The sequence below is a fragment of the Bicyclus anynana genome, chromosome 10 (assembly GCF_947172395.1).
Source record: "Bicyclus anynana chromosome 10, ilBicAnyn1.1, whole genome shotgun sequence".
In the NCBI taxonomy this organism is placed as follows: domain Eukaryota; kingdom Metazoa; phylum Arthropoda; class Insecta; order Lepidoptera; family Nymphalidae; genus Bicyclus; species Bicyclus anynana.
This window is the reverse complement of record NC_069092.1, coordinates 7893717-7912892: the sequence shown is the minus strand read 5'-3', so window position 1 is coordinate 7912892 and position 19176 is coordinate 7893717. Positions and strand designations below refer to the sequence as shown.

General features: G+C 36.7%; 1 protein-coding gene across 2 annotated transcripts in view; it reads right to left on the bottom strand.

Annotated features, from left to right (window-relative positions):
- LOC112043619 (autophagy-related protein 16-1) overlaps positions 1 to 19176 on the bottom strand; it is a 242328-nt gene that overhangs the window by 34274 nt on the left and 188878 nt on the right. For both annotated transcript variants that reach the window (XM_024079115.2, XM_052883743.1), the window contains 4 exons: positions 10757 to 10877; positions 10079 to 10258; positions 6724 to 6808; positions 4776 to 4922 (listed from right to left, as the gene is read on the bottom strand). In XM_024079115.2, coding sequence (XP_023934883.2) covers positions 4776 to 4922; positions 6724 to 6808; positions 10079 to 10258; positions 10757 to 10877 — 533 coding nt within the window. The remainder of the gene's footprint in view (positions 1 to 4775; positions 4923 to 6723; positions 6809 to 10078; positions 10259 to 10756; positions 10878 to 19176) is intronic.

Here is a 19176-nt window from a genome sequence, read left to right as displayed (position 1 = left end):
GGATAGGGAAAAAGTGCACATACGTCAAAGCGAAGTTTGAACGGGTCAGCTAGTATCAATATAGATTTTTAATCAGCTACGGTAATTTATAAAACCAAATTAAGATAAACACTTCAAACTTACCTAGAATGTAAAACTGTTTCATGTTTGCGGTTAAATGCATACGAAGTGCAGAACAATAGCTGAGCGAAATGGAAAATAATCTTTATTGTTCATCTCACTCTAATTCGAAACTGTTCCATTGAAATTGATTCACATAAAAGGAGATAAAATTAAAATTTACGACGAACGGTGCAAGCTAAGGTATTGAAGTCATCCAATAGTAATATTTGTTCAACACTGAAATTGAGTTACATGAATAAATGAAATAACGAAGTTTGAATAAAGATTGCTAAGCATATGGGGAGGAAAGATTGTTATTAGAGTTTTCTTTTAACTACAAAACCGATAATCTTGAAATATTTACGGGTCAATCTTTAAATATAATTGTGCATCTTCTAACATAGTTTATAAGTTATCTTAATGTAACTAACCAATGGGCCTTTGTTGCCATAAATAAAGAAATTATTATTATTATTATTATTTAAAGACAACGTTCACTCGTTAATAAGTTACAGCTAAGTGGACCTTACCTTACCTTATCAGCTGATAGACGTCCACTGCTGGACCTCCAAGCACAACTGCCAGTATCCAGCGGCTAAGTGGACATTTCGCCTTAATTCTTCTCTCAACGCGGATTTTTGGCATCAAAAGTATCCCATCCTATCCTTCCCTTCGTCATAGTACCTATGAGCTCAAATCATACCAATTTCCATTTAAATAAATTCAGTAGTTTCGCCGTCATGCACGGTCGACAAAAGACGGACAAAGAGACGATATATGTATGTATGATTGATAAGTCATAAATTTAATAAAAATTTTCAAAACAATTACCTATATTTTTTGTGGCAATTATAATTAACTATGAAATGACTATAATACCTACTACATTGTCGTTTAATCCATTCGGATTTTACTACGAATGTTGACTTTAAAAAAAAAGTGCCTTTCTCGGTAGGTACAATGGTATATTGAAGTCATCAAAAAATTCTTTGTGCTATCTTATGCGGAATACTTTGCTGATTTCAATTAGGACTTTCACTTGGCAAAATCTTGTTAAACGATCTAAAAAAATAAAGATGGATCGATAGACTCTTTATTCTTTATTAGTCATCACAAACATTTATTGGAGAGTAGATATCTACGTTCTACATGTCTTGAACAAAAACGTTATATCTTGATGTATTTCAGAGATCTCATTTAGTATTAAACTTTTATTCAAGATATGCATATTTTATTCTAGATACCTATATTGTGGTTTAAAAAAATTGTACTTTTTTTTTGTATTTAGAGAGTTGTTATGAAGTTTACTAGTCTCTAAGTAGTATAGCTTGATTCATTAAGATCAAATGCAAGAAAAAGCTTATCCAAAAAATCACAGCATTTCCCATGAACGGAAAGCAGGCGTTCATTAATGCTGCATACAAGTACTTACAATTTGACTGCACTAATGTAATTCCTTAAAGCAGTTTCTCACAGTGTATTTCAGTGTGTGTATTGTAGCGATTCTTCTCCAATGCATTTAGAGTCTGAACATTATAATTCGAGAGCCAATGATGCTAAAAGTGTACTCATTTTAGCATCGCGGGGACCGATTAGATTAGGTCTATTATACTCGTATGATCGTAAAAACAAGTGGTCTTTTACATTTTTTTTTTGTTATTTTGGGATTATTTTCTTCAAAAAAAAAAAATAGGAACTGTATTTGGCTCATGGCTTGAATTTTATATTCACAATTTGTTGCTATTAACTACCTACCACCTTACCCTATTCTGACGTGCTATTTGAGTATTTCTAAAGTATGTATTTTTTTTCTGGTCGCCCTAAGCGTACCCACAAATATCGAGGGTACGTTACGTATTAAGTAGAGGTGGTTATCAGCATGAAAGCTTCCTCCCTTCGGCTTGACACGCTCAAGTAAACCCAAAAACCCTTTATCGGCTCCTCAGCTATTACCGAAAGTAATTAATTTACCGCACCAATAAATCAGCGGTGCACAATGGTTAACACCAACTAAACACAGCCACCGGTATGTGTGTGGGAAAGAGAAATTTGCACCGGGCGGTGAGACAGCCCGATGCAATGTTGACCTCACGATTTCAATTGTCCATGCGAATGTTACAAGGGAACTAAACGATGTCACGAGCGAGACAATTCTAGTTTTAAATTCAAGGTCAGATATGTGGCCGCCGAGACGTTATTACATGTCAAAGGGGCAAGCGCGCGTCATACGACGCAGTGAAGCTTTGCACATCAAAGCGAATTGCCTGTTTTGCGCCTACAACCTATTCTTTTTATTGCGTTTATTGTTCGGCAGAGTAGCAATATGCCGTTTTTTCTTTCAGCGAATTTTTCACCATTTTTTTTGGTTAACTCTATGGCAATTACTATAAAATATAAAAAAAAGCTTTTATTACATACATCAGGTTAGTTCCAGTTAGGTTGGTTCAGTGGTTAGCATATATATATGTGTCTCCTCTCAGAATGAGAATGGTTAGGCCAATAGTGAACCACGCTGGCCCGATGCGGATTGGCAGACTTCACACACGTAGAGAATTAAGAAAATTCTCTAGTATATTTTCTCACGATGTTTTCCTTTACCATTTCAGACACGTGTTATTTAATTTCTTAAAATGCACACAAGTGTGAAGTTAAGAAATTATGATACATATACTAATTAGTAAGTATACTAATTAACGTCAAAAACATTTTACAAGTCTTTGGATATCTTTGCATTAGAAAAACCGACGTGTGATTAGATATTGCAGTTATGATTTAGCTTAGTTACATTTCTGCATTAGTTTAATTAATCTATATCGCAAAAAGTTAAGCTTGCAGGGATTGCGTTTCGTTCCTTAGTGCTTAGATAAATGAACTAGTCCCTGTCATCCGTTCTAAATAAGTAGTTCCTTTATCAATGGTGCTTAGAGCTGAGAAGTTTATTAAGAGTTTAAATTGTTCCTGACTGTAGTGAGATTAATGTTTAATAATATAGTTTATAGGATAATATTGTATGCTGTGTTAGAATATAATGTAGGCATCTACATTACGTACACGTATTAAAATAAAACTATAAACATTTAAATGATTGGCTGTTTGTTTCACTGCGTTCTATTCTAATTTCTATAGTATCTTGAGTAAAATGTTAATCTTAAGTTGTTAGATTAAAAATTCTTAATTTTCATCTCCATTAACTCGATGACTATAATTGGATGATTGTGTTATAAAAAGCCTCAAAGCTATGCTTGAAGTTTCTCTACGTAATCGAAGCAGAAATGAGGAAATCCGCAAACCAACCAAAGTCACTGACATAGCTCAGCGAGTCGCGAAGCTGAAGTGGCAATGGGCAGGCCACATAGTTCGAAGAGCCAATAGACGTTGGGTCCTAAGGTGCTAGGTGAACCGAGGACATCTAGCGGTTTGCAGGGCGCCGCTGGATGCTGGCGGCTCGAGACCGTTTCGTCTGGAAGTCCATGCAAGAGGCCTATGTCCAGCAGTGGACGTTAATGATGATGACGATGATGAATTAGACGACAGGATCTATCCATTTCATTGAGAGTGCTATCAAATTATGCAGTGGCTTTCCTTCTGCAGTGTTCAGAACTAGCTTTAACATGGTGTTATACTGGGGAATGATAAAGTCACAAAAGCAAACTCTTCGTTGGTGTCTCTGAACATACTCGTACCTAAAAGTAGTACTCAATGATAGACGATAAAAAAACAGAAAGTCAAACTTTGCAATGAAATTACCAACTTTTAGCAATTATCTAAGTAGGTATTCCTCATGCACTTTCTCACATCGATGTCTAGTGAAAATAAAATAAAACAGAAAGTTCAAATGATTTAAAAAGTAAAGATTTGAATTGACAATAATAAATTAGAGACCGAATTTCTTTTTAGTCTTCGTGTAAAGCTTCTTATTGTTAGATTTAAAAATAAATAGCAAATGCATTGAATTGATGTTCAGCAGCCATTGTCTTCTTGTTTAAGATACACATCTCAGTTTTACAAGTACTCCGTGAGTAATAGACAGCGAAGTGGGTGCTATTTAATAATAACTGATGTAATTTGAAATCTAATATTATAAAGCTAAAGAGTTTGTTTGTTTGCTTGAACGCGCTAATCTCAGGAACTACTGGTCGGATTTGAAAAAACCTTTTAGTATTAGATAGTCCATTTATTGAGGAAAGCCTTCCTCGATAAATGGGCTATATATTATTCCCGTATTTCTAATGCCTTTTTTAGGCCCATGCTGATGCTATAAATAAATATTAAAAATATGAATAAATATTAAAAATGATTTGGTCGGTCCATTTCCTGCAGTAGACGTCCATCGGCTGATGTGATGATGGTGATTGTTGCACTCCCAAGCTTTAAAGAGCAAGTTAAGACGTCGGTTCCGTTCATTATCATTAACTTCTGATAGCTCTAACACACGGTCAATTTAGCATGACGCGGCAGACTTCATCATGGCGGCAGAATGGAAATTAAATTTTTGTTTCAAGTATACATGGCATGCACACCACGAGCCACATACCATAATGTTTACTAGACGGCGCTTCAAGTTCACTTTACACTTGACAGCAGACCGAGTGAGGCTGGTGATGCACACTCGAAAATTATCACTCTAGGCTCACCAACACAACGATTAAGAGACGAATCAAAGCTGTACTTACTGGTGGTCCTTTAATACAGCCTCCAGTCTTCCGGAATGCGTGTTCCAGACATACGCAGCGCCGTCCGCAGCGCCCACCGCTAGTAACCTGCCGGCCGGACCGAAGGCTGCCCTCGACCAGTCGCAACCCACCTTGAAAGACTCGTGACTGAAAGAGAAGTGTGATGTTACATTGCGTTTAACTGTGACTGTAAGAAAAGTGTGATGTTACAAAAATTGGCTTTAAAAAAACAATGTGATTTATTCCTAGCTACTCGTAAGTCTGCTAATAGGTCGTTTTCTTATAGTCAAATCCTACTCCTGTGGGAATAAGAAATACAATTCGAACATCTTCAAGAAGCAAGAAAGAACAGGCATCTTCTACATTATGCGCGCTCTAACTGATTCCCAAGTGACATAAGATGACAAATGATCGATGACAAATTGATGCTAATATTTGTTACCAAAATAAAAATTAGAGTTATTTTTAAACATAACCAATATTTCCCTTTTTGTTCCAACTAAGCGAAAATACTGTGCACGATATTAGTCCAGCGGACAGGAATCTAATTCAGGCCCTTTCTTAGCGGACTGAGCGTACTTCTTTCATGAAAAGGACTCTAATTTCCTATCGTCCGATTTCTTGCTTATGAGATGGCACCTTTAAACATTTGGAATCCGTGGCAGTATATTAACAATGTTTACAAAGCCTCAATAGCTCGACGGTAAAGGGGTCAGACTCATTACCGAGGGGTGGTGGTTCGATCCCGGCCCGCTGGACTATTGTTGTACCCACTCCTAACACAGTCTTTCTCGGATAGTTGGAGGAGACTGGGAATATTGGTCGCATTTAAAAATATATGGCAAATATTTTTTTTAAATATGTAGAAAATATTTTATGCGTGCATCAATAACATTGAAACTTAAATAAAATAATACTGCCGTTTTACATAAATGTTCACATTTAAATATTTAATGCCGCAACAATTGCAACTTTCGTACACCACATTTAATTTTTTGGGTTAAATTTGAATACGATTTCCGGTTTCGAAAGCGGTACAATAAATAAAAAATAAAACGGAGATAACGATAAAAAATTCGCCACAGCATCTAAACGGTAGAAAGTAAAACATTTAATATATTGTCAATTTAGTATTTATAATAAATTCCTAATTCAACTTATTTATCTACAAGATAAGTTTTGTTTCATGTTTTTAAAGTAAATTTTAAATATTGCACGACTTAGACTGCCTGACATTAAGGCTCCTGCCTTAAATTAAGGATAGTTCTAGCTTCTCACCGCCAGACCAACCAATCACACTAATAGGTATTTAGGTTTGTTACTTCTTTACGCCTCAACAACTGAACATAATATTTGGCTGAAATTTGACATGTAGATTTGATTAGCACATAGGCTACATGAAAAGCTGCGGGTGTCCGCTAGTTAAAAATTATCTACTTTTTATTAAATCAAGAAATCTCTTTACAAGAAGAGAATCAAAATTAGAATATTTGATTGTTTCTTTATTCCAAGAAATTCTCAATAAAAAGATCCAAACCTGGAGTTGGGACATTGGTGGTGTTACACCCACTTCCGAGAGCCATCGGTTCCGGTCAATATCATTAATTAAATATTTAGTTAACGTTATGCTAGCCGCTCACCATCCAATAAGCCTCATGCCTGTAGCGGTCGTCAAAACTGATCGTGTGTTGGTCGCGATGTTCATAACATGATGCAGATCGCGACCAACACACTATAAGTTTTTCGGATGTCATGCCGTTAGTGCAGCAGGCATGTGGGCTTATCGTACCATGAGTTGCTAGCAATACAAAATCAAACATTATCTGGCAAATCACATTGAGGCACCGTGATAGATCTAAACTTCACATCCCTTGTCCTGTAATTAGGAAGGCTTTGTACTATAATAGGCTATATATATTTTTTTTCAATATTATAGTTATGTTCTTACCTGAACGATCGCACTATTGTGTTCATCCGTAGGTCTATGAGCTGTATCGTATCGTCTCTGACGCACGCTAACAAATAATTGCTGTCTGTAAATAAATTTAGACACAGTAAAACCTTAAAGCTCATATATCAAAATCAAAAGAATAATGTCGAAAATAAATTATATGAAAGGCAACGACCGCTGTTTGAAATTGTATATAAAATTTTATTTACACTAAGCTTTAATAAATGTTGATTGCATATTGATACAAGAGCCGCGCGCAGCGAATATTTCAATTCTGTCGAGGATAGGAAATAATCGAATTGCATAGCATGTCTCAATTTAATCTGTAGTATGTCCTTTGAAAGCATTCAATATATTGTACAATTATTGTACATAACTTTAATTAGTCAGGCACGCAAATTAAGCATGTATACAAGTGGAAATATTAGATTTTTTTACTAATTGATAACATTTGCAACAATTATACTTACGTTATCTAATATTTAATTTTTTTCTTATCATTTATATTTAAAATTTTAAAATTGTGTAAAATTTTGGAATATTTTTTGTTATTGCAAATAAATTTTAGGCGCAAAATAGAACGTTTGCGGCTTGTGTCAGTGTACGATTGTCTCCAAGTCGTCAGTCAAAATAAGTTGGTAGGCAATTTATTTTACGAGTCAAGACAGCACCGGTAAACTTTTAACTGCGACTGTGGAACGACACAATTTTAATGTTTCAAGTGAAAAAGCTTAAGGTCATCTCAATTAAGACTAGCTACATCTGTCGGCGAGCAGGTTGGGAAAGTAACTTCACGGGGCCCTTAAGCCCTCATTCGCACGAGAGTTTTTTTAACGGACGTTAAAAAAGCGTCCATATATAGTATGAAATTAAATGAACGTTTATTTCCAACGCCCAAAATTGAAAATGCAACATTGTTCGAAAAAAAAAGCATTGTGTTTTGAAAACGCTGTTGTGTGAACATACTCGTATACTTGGGAATGCATTTGTTGTATTTGAACGCTTTTTCAAGGTCCGTTAAAAAAACTCTCGTGCGAATGAGGGCTAACATGGCCGCCGCTGTTTTACAGGAAAGCCGTGACCGTGAAAGAACCATTAGAAATTTTATACGCTGCGGCGGCACATAAAAATAGCAAAGTATTCAAAGATACGAGCAAGAAAGCAGTTTCATTGCCATTAACTTGGACCACATTCACAATTATCTATACTGATATAAACTTTGAAACAAGTATAATTTATTTTAGTTATTTTATATTTCCGTACATTTAAAGCAACCAGAGTATTACTCACTTGTTCTAATTAACTGTTATTTTTAATTTTAATTTGGCATTTTTTTATTCAATACAATATAATGTATTAAATTACAAAAATTGCCAAAATCATGGTCAATTCCTTCAGATAGGATTCTCACGGGTCAGTCGGATCTGCCCGTAACAACAAATCATAAAGTTACGAGCATGTCTACAAAGATCTAGTGGTTATAATAAACTTTGATGCACGAGAAATAAAAATAAATAAATAAAAAATTCTTAGAATTTGATTGCTAACCATTTATATAAACAACATGAAATATTTTTATCAATATCTGTCCAGTAGTTATGAAGTGGACACATTTTAGTAATTTGTAAAAGACAAGGTGTTCATTAATGTAATTTTCTTTTGAAGATGCCGTTCTAAATACCTGTTTTACATTTATACTTTAATAGCAAGTATTACGGTAAAATTATTACGTACTCTCTCGTAGATCTTCGTAATTAGGAATGTCTAATCGTTGTCAAAGATAATGATTTAAAATTAAAAACTTTAATCCCTTCATTACATTTAAGCTTAACTCAGAGCTCACCAAAATGAAAAAGTGGCAACGCATTTAATATCAATTCGAATGACTTCTTTTTATAAATGTAAGTTATGAATAAAACATTAATCGTATAATCACAAGTACATTTATATAGAGATAAGATGGTGGCTTAAGTTGGCTTAAGCAAGTACTATGCAAAGCAAACAAAAATGAAGACCGGGGCCCCGTTATCCAAAGCAATGGTAATTTAGGCTTGTCACCGATCCGCATTGCTCTGTCCGTCAATGCTGTCATATAGAAATGTATAAGCGCTGTAACGGGCAACTAGAAAAAAATATTTACCAAGATGCAAGAATGATTGCGAAATTATGCGGACGAAGTCGTCCGATTGGGTGATTTATCTTGTGCATCACGATTCGACAGGCAGATATGAGAATACTTTATTATTTTGTAGGAGAGTAACCTACCATCTTGGGTATATATTTTTTTCCAGCGTCATTTGTAATTAAAATATTTCTAATTAACGAATACCTAGAGTTATACTATGGGATATAGATAATGCTTAAGGTAATAAGTGGCGTATTGCGTGCGTTTTCGCCGCTCGGGCCTGACTGGTATTTCGCTCTCCCCCCTTATTTTAAATACTTTAAAGTTTAAATATTTATTCAATGGACCTAATTTACATCGTACAACTTATTGCAATTCAAGATAATATCTCTATTTAAGATATAGTTAAAAAAATCATTCTTGGTAATACGGTGGACCATCGCGTAGGAATGAGTATTTTAGTTCAAGGATAAAACAGCAATATGTTTGGTACATTATACAGGTCGTGTACAGCATAGTTGATATATGGATACTGACACATTCTTTTTTGATTGCCCTTTTAATTAAAATGTGATTATATCAGGTTTCTCATGACTTTTCTATTGCAAAGTTATTTATATTCACGTGGGAACAAACTTAATCTCTATGTTAATGTGCACCGTGAGTTACATCCGCCCCAATAACCACATATTTAGATCACGAGCGAAGTTTGTGTGACATGTAGGGTGTCAACCAGCCACGATTTCTGTAGTAAACGTCCAATACACTGACATATTTAGAGTGAGCGTGATGCGTAACTGTGAATGGTTTCCCTATTCATTTGTCGGCGAGGTCTCGACTGCGACGAAATCGACGTGATTTAATCAGCCGCGCAGGCAGTGACGTCCCGGCACTTCGATTGATTGAAGGTATCAATCTCGCTGTTTCGTGCACCGAACGGACCGTTACTGACAAAAAAGGGTTCGATCGAGACACGCGTAACGGAAATGGGCATCGCATACCCGTCACGTCGTTGCGCTGACACGAATTCCGATACTAATATACTGTGCATTCAATTATCTGTGAATACAAGTTTGGGGCAATAGAAATTAAGAAGCCATTCCCAATAGCACACATCCAACAGTTTAGCGGGCAAGAGTGTATAGTTATTTAGCAGCGGTCGTGCGTACGGCGCGGTGTTTAATTATCTCGCGGTGATCGATATCGTGATAATGATAATATGCGCACCTCTGCTGAGGTCGAGCGACGTGACCTTGCCCTGGAGCATGATGTGATTGGCCGACATTTCCGTGCGTATGTCCCAGAAGCGTATCCGCTTGTCGAAGTGCCCCGAGATGATGGTGGAGCCCGCGCCGTCTGACGTCACCAGGTCGTTGCAAGACGATCCTGCGAACTTAGTTTCTGTACCTGTGAACGGTCGAAAAAATACACAAGGGAAGTAGTAAAAGAAAAACGCTGCGCCGCTCACGCAACGCAAGCGCATTATTAACCCGGAGGTAGCGGATAGAGGTAACGTGAGAAAATCGCGTGTTGCAGCCTTAATAACTATAGCTATCTATGTTGATTTAGGATAATTTTCTTGTAAGTAAAGTGCAGGCCGCGATACACTGAATCTCGTTAAGATAGTCACCGACAGATTGAGGGAGATTTAAATTAAGATAAATTAATTGAACAAATGGTTACTGACTATTAGTAGGTAATTAATTAACAGTCTCGAGATAAAATCTGTTAACGAAGCAACCAAACGATTAAGTGTTTTTCTATAGTATTATTAATCATTTAATGGTTTTCGATGTGTCTAGTACACCTGTGTGTATCTTTTAATAAAATAATTTATCTGCTGGTGAGAATTATTGTGGTTAGCTTCAGTATTTTAGTTTAAGTATATGTTTTCAAATGACTTACACATTCTACTCCTGAGGTCCCATATTTTAAGCGTTCTGTCATGGCTGCCAGTGATGACTTTGGTTGGTTCTCCGAGAAATTTTGCCGCCATTACTTTTCCGCTGTGTCCCGTTAACGTGTGCTGTGGAAAGAAGGAAACATTAATTTGATTTTCTGCTAGTACATTATTCTGCACCTAAATCATCAATAGATATAAGTGTTTGTCTGTGATTTCAAAATAACTGTGTTTTCAAAAACACCTTCAATATTTTTTTGTCTGTCTATATCTGTTTGTCACGGCTAATCTTTGGAACGGTTAAACGGATTTTGTTGGGACTTCCACAGAAGATACAGGAGGTATAGGATTTTTTTTTATCCCATTAAATCCATGGTTCCCGCGGGATTTGTGAAAAACAAAAAGCACGAGGACCAAGTCACGGGCGTCCGTGCGCTAGTTTTAAAAATGAGTATGGTAGTTTGTTTATATCTACTATGTTAACTGCAACTACCAATTGCAATAATATTTTCAGGGGAACTACTACACAGAATTTACACAGAAACTAAAATTATCACAAGTTCATTAATGTTAGAGAAGTTTGTGTACAAAAAGATGTAAAAATACTTCTTTCTACTTTTTTCCAAGAATCTATTAAATTACCAATATTACTGTTCCTCTACAACGAGTCTGTTAGGAGTGTAAATAGCCGAAAAAGACTGTGGGTGACAATACTCCAGTGAGCTGGGAACGAATCACGACCTCTCAATGATGAAGTGCATGCGTATGGTGGAAAAAGTAATTTTCACCAAACGGTATTTTTAAAGGCTCTATTTGCTACAAGGCTTCTTTATAGAATCGCAGCATTCACTGGAAGTCCCGGCGTAAAACCTATTTATTCCATAAACGAACCCGAGGGGTCTCATCAGGCGATGCTTCTGCGCTCGCCCAAACCCCCCGGTAACGCCGCTGAGGTCCCATTAAGGAGCCTACGGCACTTACACAATCAGAAAAAAAGAACGTGGATGGATTGACGATAATCTAAAAGCGTCTCCTGTGAGACTTGGATGTAAGTTTACAAGGAAGTTAAAATGAGGAACATGAAGTAGATTCAACCCGATTTAATAGCTTCCTACAAAAGTTCCGCTCCAACATAAAGCACCGAACAACGAACAATAACCATTTACACGGGGCACAAGCAACGATTATTATCGTCCCTTCTGCAGATTCGTGAATCTCGGTGCAACTAACCTCTTGCGCTATATTGTCAACTCACGAAGAACCCCAGGAACGTTTGCATGTAAACTATGGATTAATTTTTCAATGTCTGCGAGATTTGTGGGTCAAAGTTATTCGTTCGTCGCATTCTCCTATTTTTACTTCTTAGATATTATACCGTGGTGATTAGATATTAGATTTCTAATGGACGTAATAGATATTAGATATCTAATCTGTGATTAGATATACCGTGGTGATTATAACGGCGGTGGTGAGAGCCAGTGGATATGACCTCTGCCTCCGATTCCGGAGGGTGTGGGTTCAAATCCGGTCCGAGGCATGCACCTCCAACTTTTCAGTTGTGTGAATTTTAAAAATTTAAATATCACGTGTCTCAAACGGTGAAGGCAAACATCGTGAGGAAACCTGCATGGCAGAGAATTTTCTTAATTCTCTGCGTGTGTGAAGTCTGCCAATCCGCATTAGGCCAGCGTGGTGGACTATTGGCCTAACCCCTCTCATTCTGAGAGGAGACTCGAGCTCAGCAGTGAGCCGAATATGGGTTGATAATGATGAAATATTATACTGTGATTAGAATCTATGTAATATGGTTGGATGGGATCAACGGATGTGTCATCCACATGACACATCCCTTGATCCTATAGGATTCGGATAGGATTCTATAGGATCCAATCCGATCCAGGATAGGCGTTTTATGGGTCCAAGTGTCCACCACTTTGACCCGTACAACGCTCCTGTTCGAATTAATAGGCTCAATAATGTTACACATATTTTTTAAAACTTTATATAAATATCAATAAGTACCTAGTCGTAGTCATGTAGTACAAAATAATCAATTTCATTTGCAAGATAAAAAAGTATTCCTTAATTAGCAGTGTCAAATTAGTGGTAAACAAAAACAAGTAATTATAATAGTAATGTAACATAACTGTAACTTAAAGGTTTCATCTTTATGTTATTATAACGAAAACAAAATAAAACTACATCGTTTTAAACACTGTTGGGGCTACTTAAATAAATTTATCTCCGATACAAGAAATCGCCGGCTACTGAATGACACCCGATAGCGTTTAAAAGGCAATGTTTAACAGCGACTAACGATTATTGGTCTCTTTAACGGCTTCGTGATCAACAAAGAGTATCGTGTGCTATATCCACGTATCACGAAAGAAATGGCGCCGGACTATTTGCATACTACGAGCATAACCGCGATTAACGGGTCCAACGCAATACGACGTAATTTAATAGCGAGCGTACGACGCGTTATTATATTCGTATTGTAACATTTGTAACCTAATGTATACAGTGGCGTGCACTTCATACACGCATTAAAGTACTGCATACCCTAAGAGAGCCGTGATTGCCAAGTGGATATGACCTCTGCCTCCGATTCCTACAATTCCTGCCTCCTACCTTCAACTTTCAGTTGTGTGCATTTTAAGAAATTAAATATCACGTGTCTCAAACGGTGAAGGAAAAACATCGTGAGGAAACCTGCATACCAGAGAATTTTCTCAATTCTCTGCGTTCTGCGCGTGACTATTGGCCTAACCCTCTCATTCGGAGAGGAGACTCGAGCTCAACAGTGAGCAGAATATGGGTCGATAATGTTGAATGAATGATGATGATGATACCCTAAAAGATGTTTTCTTAATCCTTACTAAATGAAGATTTTCCCAGTTTGGTTATTTTTTTTTACTAGTGCATACCCTGATCGAGAACCATATGCACGCCACTGTATGTATGGGTTCATTGTAAAACGGATGATATTATACGATTAACTAGCGGATTCCCGCGATTTCGTCCGCCTTTAGACCTCCTTAATCAGGCCCTGGTGCAAAATCCGTTCTAAACGTACGTCTTTTACGTCCGTCGTCGTCGTACGTCAAATTTCATCTTTGTCCAGTGTTTTTTGAGATTTCGTGATGACTGACCTTTCGCATTTATATATTAAGATTTTCTCATGATAAATAATGTTCGATGATCGATAGGACATAGAACGCAAACTTGAATACAGTCGGAAATGTATTAGCACAAGTTTTAACTGCCGGATTTTTTTCTTTTCCTTTAATTTTGAGACTTTAGATTTTGTTTATGGTTATATGGGTTAAAACAGGAATGCCTTATAGAATTCATCGTTTTGTCGGTTCGTTTCGAAAGTTACGTACGTAGTTCCGGAGATTAGCAATAAATAGATAAACAGACAGGAAATTTAAAAAACGTTGCACACTTCCTCCTCCGTGTTATGTGTGTAACATATCAAAATTTATTAAAATGATTGCACTTTTAAAGAATATTTGCCACATCTTTTAAATATGATAAATATTCTCATTCCCCTCCAACTAGTCCGAAAATACTGTATTAAGAGTGGGTGCGACAATAGTCCTGCGGGCGGGGATCGAACCACCACCCCTCGGTGATGAGTCCGACCGCTTTACCGTTGAGCTATAGAGGCTCTACCTTTGATAGCCATATTACAAAATGTAGGTCAACCATGAAAAAATACTTATTACTACTAATATTATAAAACTGAAGAGTTTGTTTAGTTAAACGCGCTAATATCAGGAACTACTGATCCGATTTGAAAAATTCTTACAGTTTTAGATAGCACATTTATCGAAGAAATCTATGGGCTATATATTATTTCCGTATTCTTACGGGAATTGGAACCACGCGGGTGAAACCACTGGTCTTTGATATTTATATTGTGATGGGGTAATTTGGATGAAAACGATGCCTTTAACGAATCGTTAACATAATTATGACAGTAGCACTATATCAAGCAACAACGGTTCAAACTGTACTCATGATTTATGACACGATAACGTATAACATTGTAGATGTTCATATCGTAAAATATTCAATCTTCCGTTATTGTCTATTAAAATGTGATGCATTTGGCCATTGTGTTATAGTGCTAGACCCAAATCAGGCCAATAGAATTTCTCCCTAGAGTGCATAAAAACAACAGACGCAATAGACGGAGAGCCAGCGACAGCCAGACCTTCGTCATTTTGTAAAAGCCAAAAAGTCCGCTCATGCTTCTAACATAGGTAAGCACGGTAGCCAGTTATAGAGTTTGAACTGTAGTTATTTTGGGAGGTAGTAGATTTTAAGGATTCCAACCCTCAACTGCTTAACTATAAGGTGTTACTTTTTTATATTTACCTCCGCATAATATGAGAAATTATATCCCCAGTCGCCAGTCTTATCTTAGCGGCAACCCTTTGAAAAATACCATTTAAAATTTTATGGGTCTAAAATTTTAGCTTTTATTATAAAATAAAAAATAAAAAAGTCTCAACAACTCAGTGGTAAAGGGGTCAGACTCATCACCTAGATGTGGTGGTTCGATCCCCGACCGCTGGACTATTGTCTCCCACTCCTTTACTGTCTTTTCCCGATTAATTGGAGGGAAACGGGAACATTGGTTATATTTAAAAGATTTGGCATATGTTCCTAAAAATAAAATAAAAAAAGACGAATGTCTGGCTGTCGCTGGCTCCTGGTCTACAATAGAACTCTACGTAGACGCTAATAACCAATTAAAAAGTAAAGAGCGAATAAACTGTCAACACAACTCGTGAGATAACCGCCCGGATCTGTCTCTCGCTCTTAATTACCAACAAAACGCCTTATTATCACGCAGCTTTGTCGAGTTCCCTTCCATTTTAGTGCTGAACAATAACATAAAGTAAAGAGTAGAATTGCTAGCACTATTTTCCACATGAATTCTATATATTAGTTGCGTATAATTTTGATACATAAAACTTTATGATTATTGACTTCTCTGATACAAAAAGTTTCGTTTTGGTGAAGGCCACAGACTCCATTTCTGGTGCTGGTTTAACAATGACAAGCTTCGTTTATTTATATGTATAGGGTTGGATTAATAGGTGGTTACGAAAGAAGTCTCGCACATTTTTTTTTATGCAATATAGGCTTGCACTTGACTAGAATTAAGCCTGATGGAAAGCATTAATGCGGTCTAAGTTGGAGCGCGCTTACCTAGAAGATGCCTATTCACTCAAGCTTTGAAGGTGTTTAAATTATAAGTGTCAGGAAACACAAAAGCCGGAAAGGCATTCCAAATTTTTACGAGTTACCTGGACATCCACAATGTAAGGATGTCACTGCTCGCGACGTCGTGCTGTTTCGTGGTAGAAAGGAGAAGGGGGAACTAGATAGTAAAGTTCCTGAGCACACTCACCAAAGTATATCTGGTAAAAAACTAACAGACCAGCTACATTGCGACAGTGTTGAAAAGTCTGCAATTTCGCCTGTGTCAACAATTCATTACCTTTCATTGCTTCTAGCGCGGCGATCTATCGAGTCTAATGTATCAAGCTGATATTTTGCAGGACCATCCCAGAGTTGACTGCAGTACTCCATATAAGTAAGATAAGTCAAAGCAAAGCCTTATCGAGTCCACTAGTTATAAAAAGTGTCAATGTGTCATAAATACGAGTATGAAGCACATTCAAGACAGAAAATTTGTAAAAAACGATTGCCTTCTTGTGAAATTCCCATCAAAATCAGCTGACATTTATTGTTAATCAAGATCGTGCGAGTATTACGAAAATAATTTTCTTCATCTCAACCGACTGTCGACACCATCCCATCGTTGCAAAAAAGTAATCAATAACAAGTTTATTCAGCAAAAAATGGTATACGTTGTCGTCAACATATTTACGGGCCTGGTTAAGCTGTCAATAATTCTACATTACATGTGTATGTAGGTGATAAATTCTTGTAAATTTACTCGTTGAAAACTAATTTAGCCTTTTCTTCGTATCCATAAATATGTGCCGAGACAACGGTTCATGAATATATTAAAGAAAAATTAATGTAAATAAAAAGTAGTGTACCCAGTAGGTAGCGGCTATAATGTACTGGTAAATACTAGAACTGTTTTAGTCCTCGTGCGAAACTAAGCGAGAATAATGTCGCGTTTCTATGTTGCCGCGCGCGGATATCGACTAGCGATAGCTTGCCCAAATCCGTGCCTGCGACTACATTTCGCGAGGAGGAATTAATTAAACGTAATCCGCAAGGCGCCATTACCCACGGAGCGCTGTCCACACAGAGAAACAAACGGTACCTTAATCCTTATCGTCGCGTTCAAAATTTATAGTATAACGGCTAATTAAGAGTGGCTCCCTACACTTAGCTCCACCACCGCATCACGAATACGTGGAAGGTAAATTACACGAGATGTTTCGGGTTATTGCTGACATCAGTACGTACACTAATTGAAGAGGTTAAGGGATATCATTCCGACAGGTCTAGCCGACTCTAACGAGCTCATATAAATGTCCTTCCGACCAAGCGCCCATGCGAATGCGTTGACCCTTCAGTTTATTAGAGGGAATTAAACATTCATATAAGGCTCTCCGCAGTTCAAACAATAGACAATTAAATAAAAAACAAGAAACTGTCGCGTTTAATATTGCATTCCATTTGTTTGTTTCTTAATTATCATTCACGACATGCATACATGTTTATTTAATAAAGATGTAAGATCGCAGCGTAGTCGGCCCTTGTTCGAACCGGTAGCAAACATGGGCCGCGAGCAATCATCATATTATGATCAAAGAACACCAACGCTGAACCGACTAAGGGCACACATTGCATTTACCAATAAGCGCGCCACAGTGGCTGCCTATCCTTACTTTATAAATGCGAAACTACTTGTAACTGTATCTGTTTGTATATTTCGTTATGAACTGATTTTGATTTATTTTGATATAGAGATAAATTAAACTTTGGAGAAGAAGGTACAGGGCTCTTTAATACTAAATTCAAAGTTTAAACTTTTTATTGAACGCAAGCTTATAGGAAAGTCTTATTATAGTGTTAAGGCTTGGTATTGAACTGCACTACACGATTGTGTGACTTTGTTAAGTTGTTGTGGGCTCTTTTTGGATCAAGGCGCGTTTGGAATTTTAATTTTAATTTTTGAAAACTTTTATGTTTTCGATTTTAATTACCGGTCGGTTCAAAAGTGCTTGCAAACTAAGCCTAATTGAAATAAATGAAATTTCATTTGATTTGATTTAAAATAAAACTAACGGGTCGAAATAGGGGTTAAAAGTTGGAAGTAAGTTTTTAAATTTTCGAGTTATATTTAAACAATATACTGTTTCAAGAATTTAGGAAATTCCACCGGAGGTAAATTCAAAAAGAGGTGATAATACTTTGCACCAATTTTCTTTGCGAACAATACATAATTTTTATTTAAAGATTTTATTATTTTTATTTAAAACCAATTATATAACAGTGAAGTAATTTAATAATAATAATCGATATGTATGCATTAAAGTTTTCATTTTCAAAACCAATTATAACAGTGTAGCAATTTAATAATAATCGATAAGCATTAGCTCCCCAGGGTGGGTATCAGACATTCGCTACACTTATCTCTGTGCTATGGATTTGAATATCTGAGTGGCTGCTAGAATATATAAATAATGCACGTGCTCGCAGCGAAATAACTTATTCCTTATAAATCAGTTGATTTGAATTGCACTCTCTCATTAGCGATTCCAGTTGTGGTGCGTTGGGCAGAACTACACAACTTATTACTTTAGCTGGACAATTAAATGCATTCGCAAAATATCTTATAACATTGTATGGAAGTTATGCTTAGATGTTTTTGCGCTTAGTCTGAAGTTTAAAATAATTCCTTGTATGTGAGATATTTCTATCTGAGACGGGTGTGAGTTAACTCGATACAAATATTGTCAAGTATCATAGGTATAAAGATAATACAAATATATCAATTGATTGGATGGATTAATCTATACTAATATTATAAATATACCTAGTCTGCCAATCCGCACTGGGCCCGCGTGGTGGACTATTGGCCTAACCCCTCTCATTGTGAGAGGAAACTTGAGCTCAGCAGTGAGCCAAATATGGGTTGATAATGATGATGATGATGAATATTATAAAGCTGAAGAGATTGTTTGTTTGCTTGAACGCGCTAATCTCAGGAACTACTGGTTCGATTTGAAAAAAAAAATCACTGATGGGGAGCTACACTATCTCCAAATGCAACAGGCTACTTTTTATTTCTTTATTCCTACGGCAACGGGATTCACGCGGGTGAAACCGCGCGGCGTCCGCTAGTCAAAGATATCACGTACATACTCTTTAATATAAACATACTCTTTTAATTCTTGGTGGCAAAAGTATGGTTACAGAA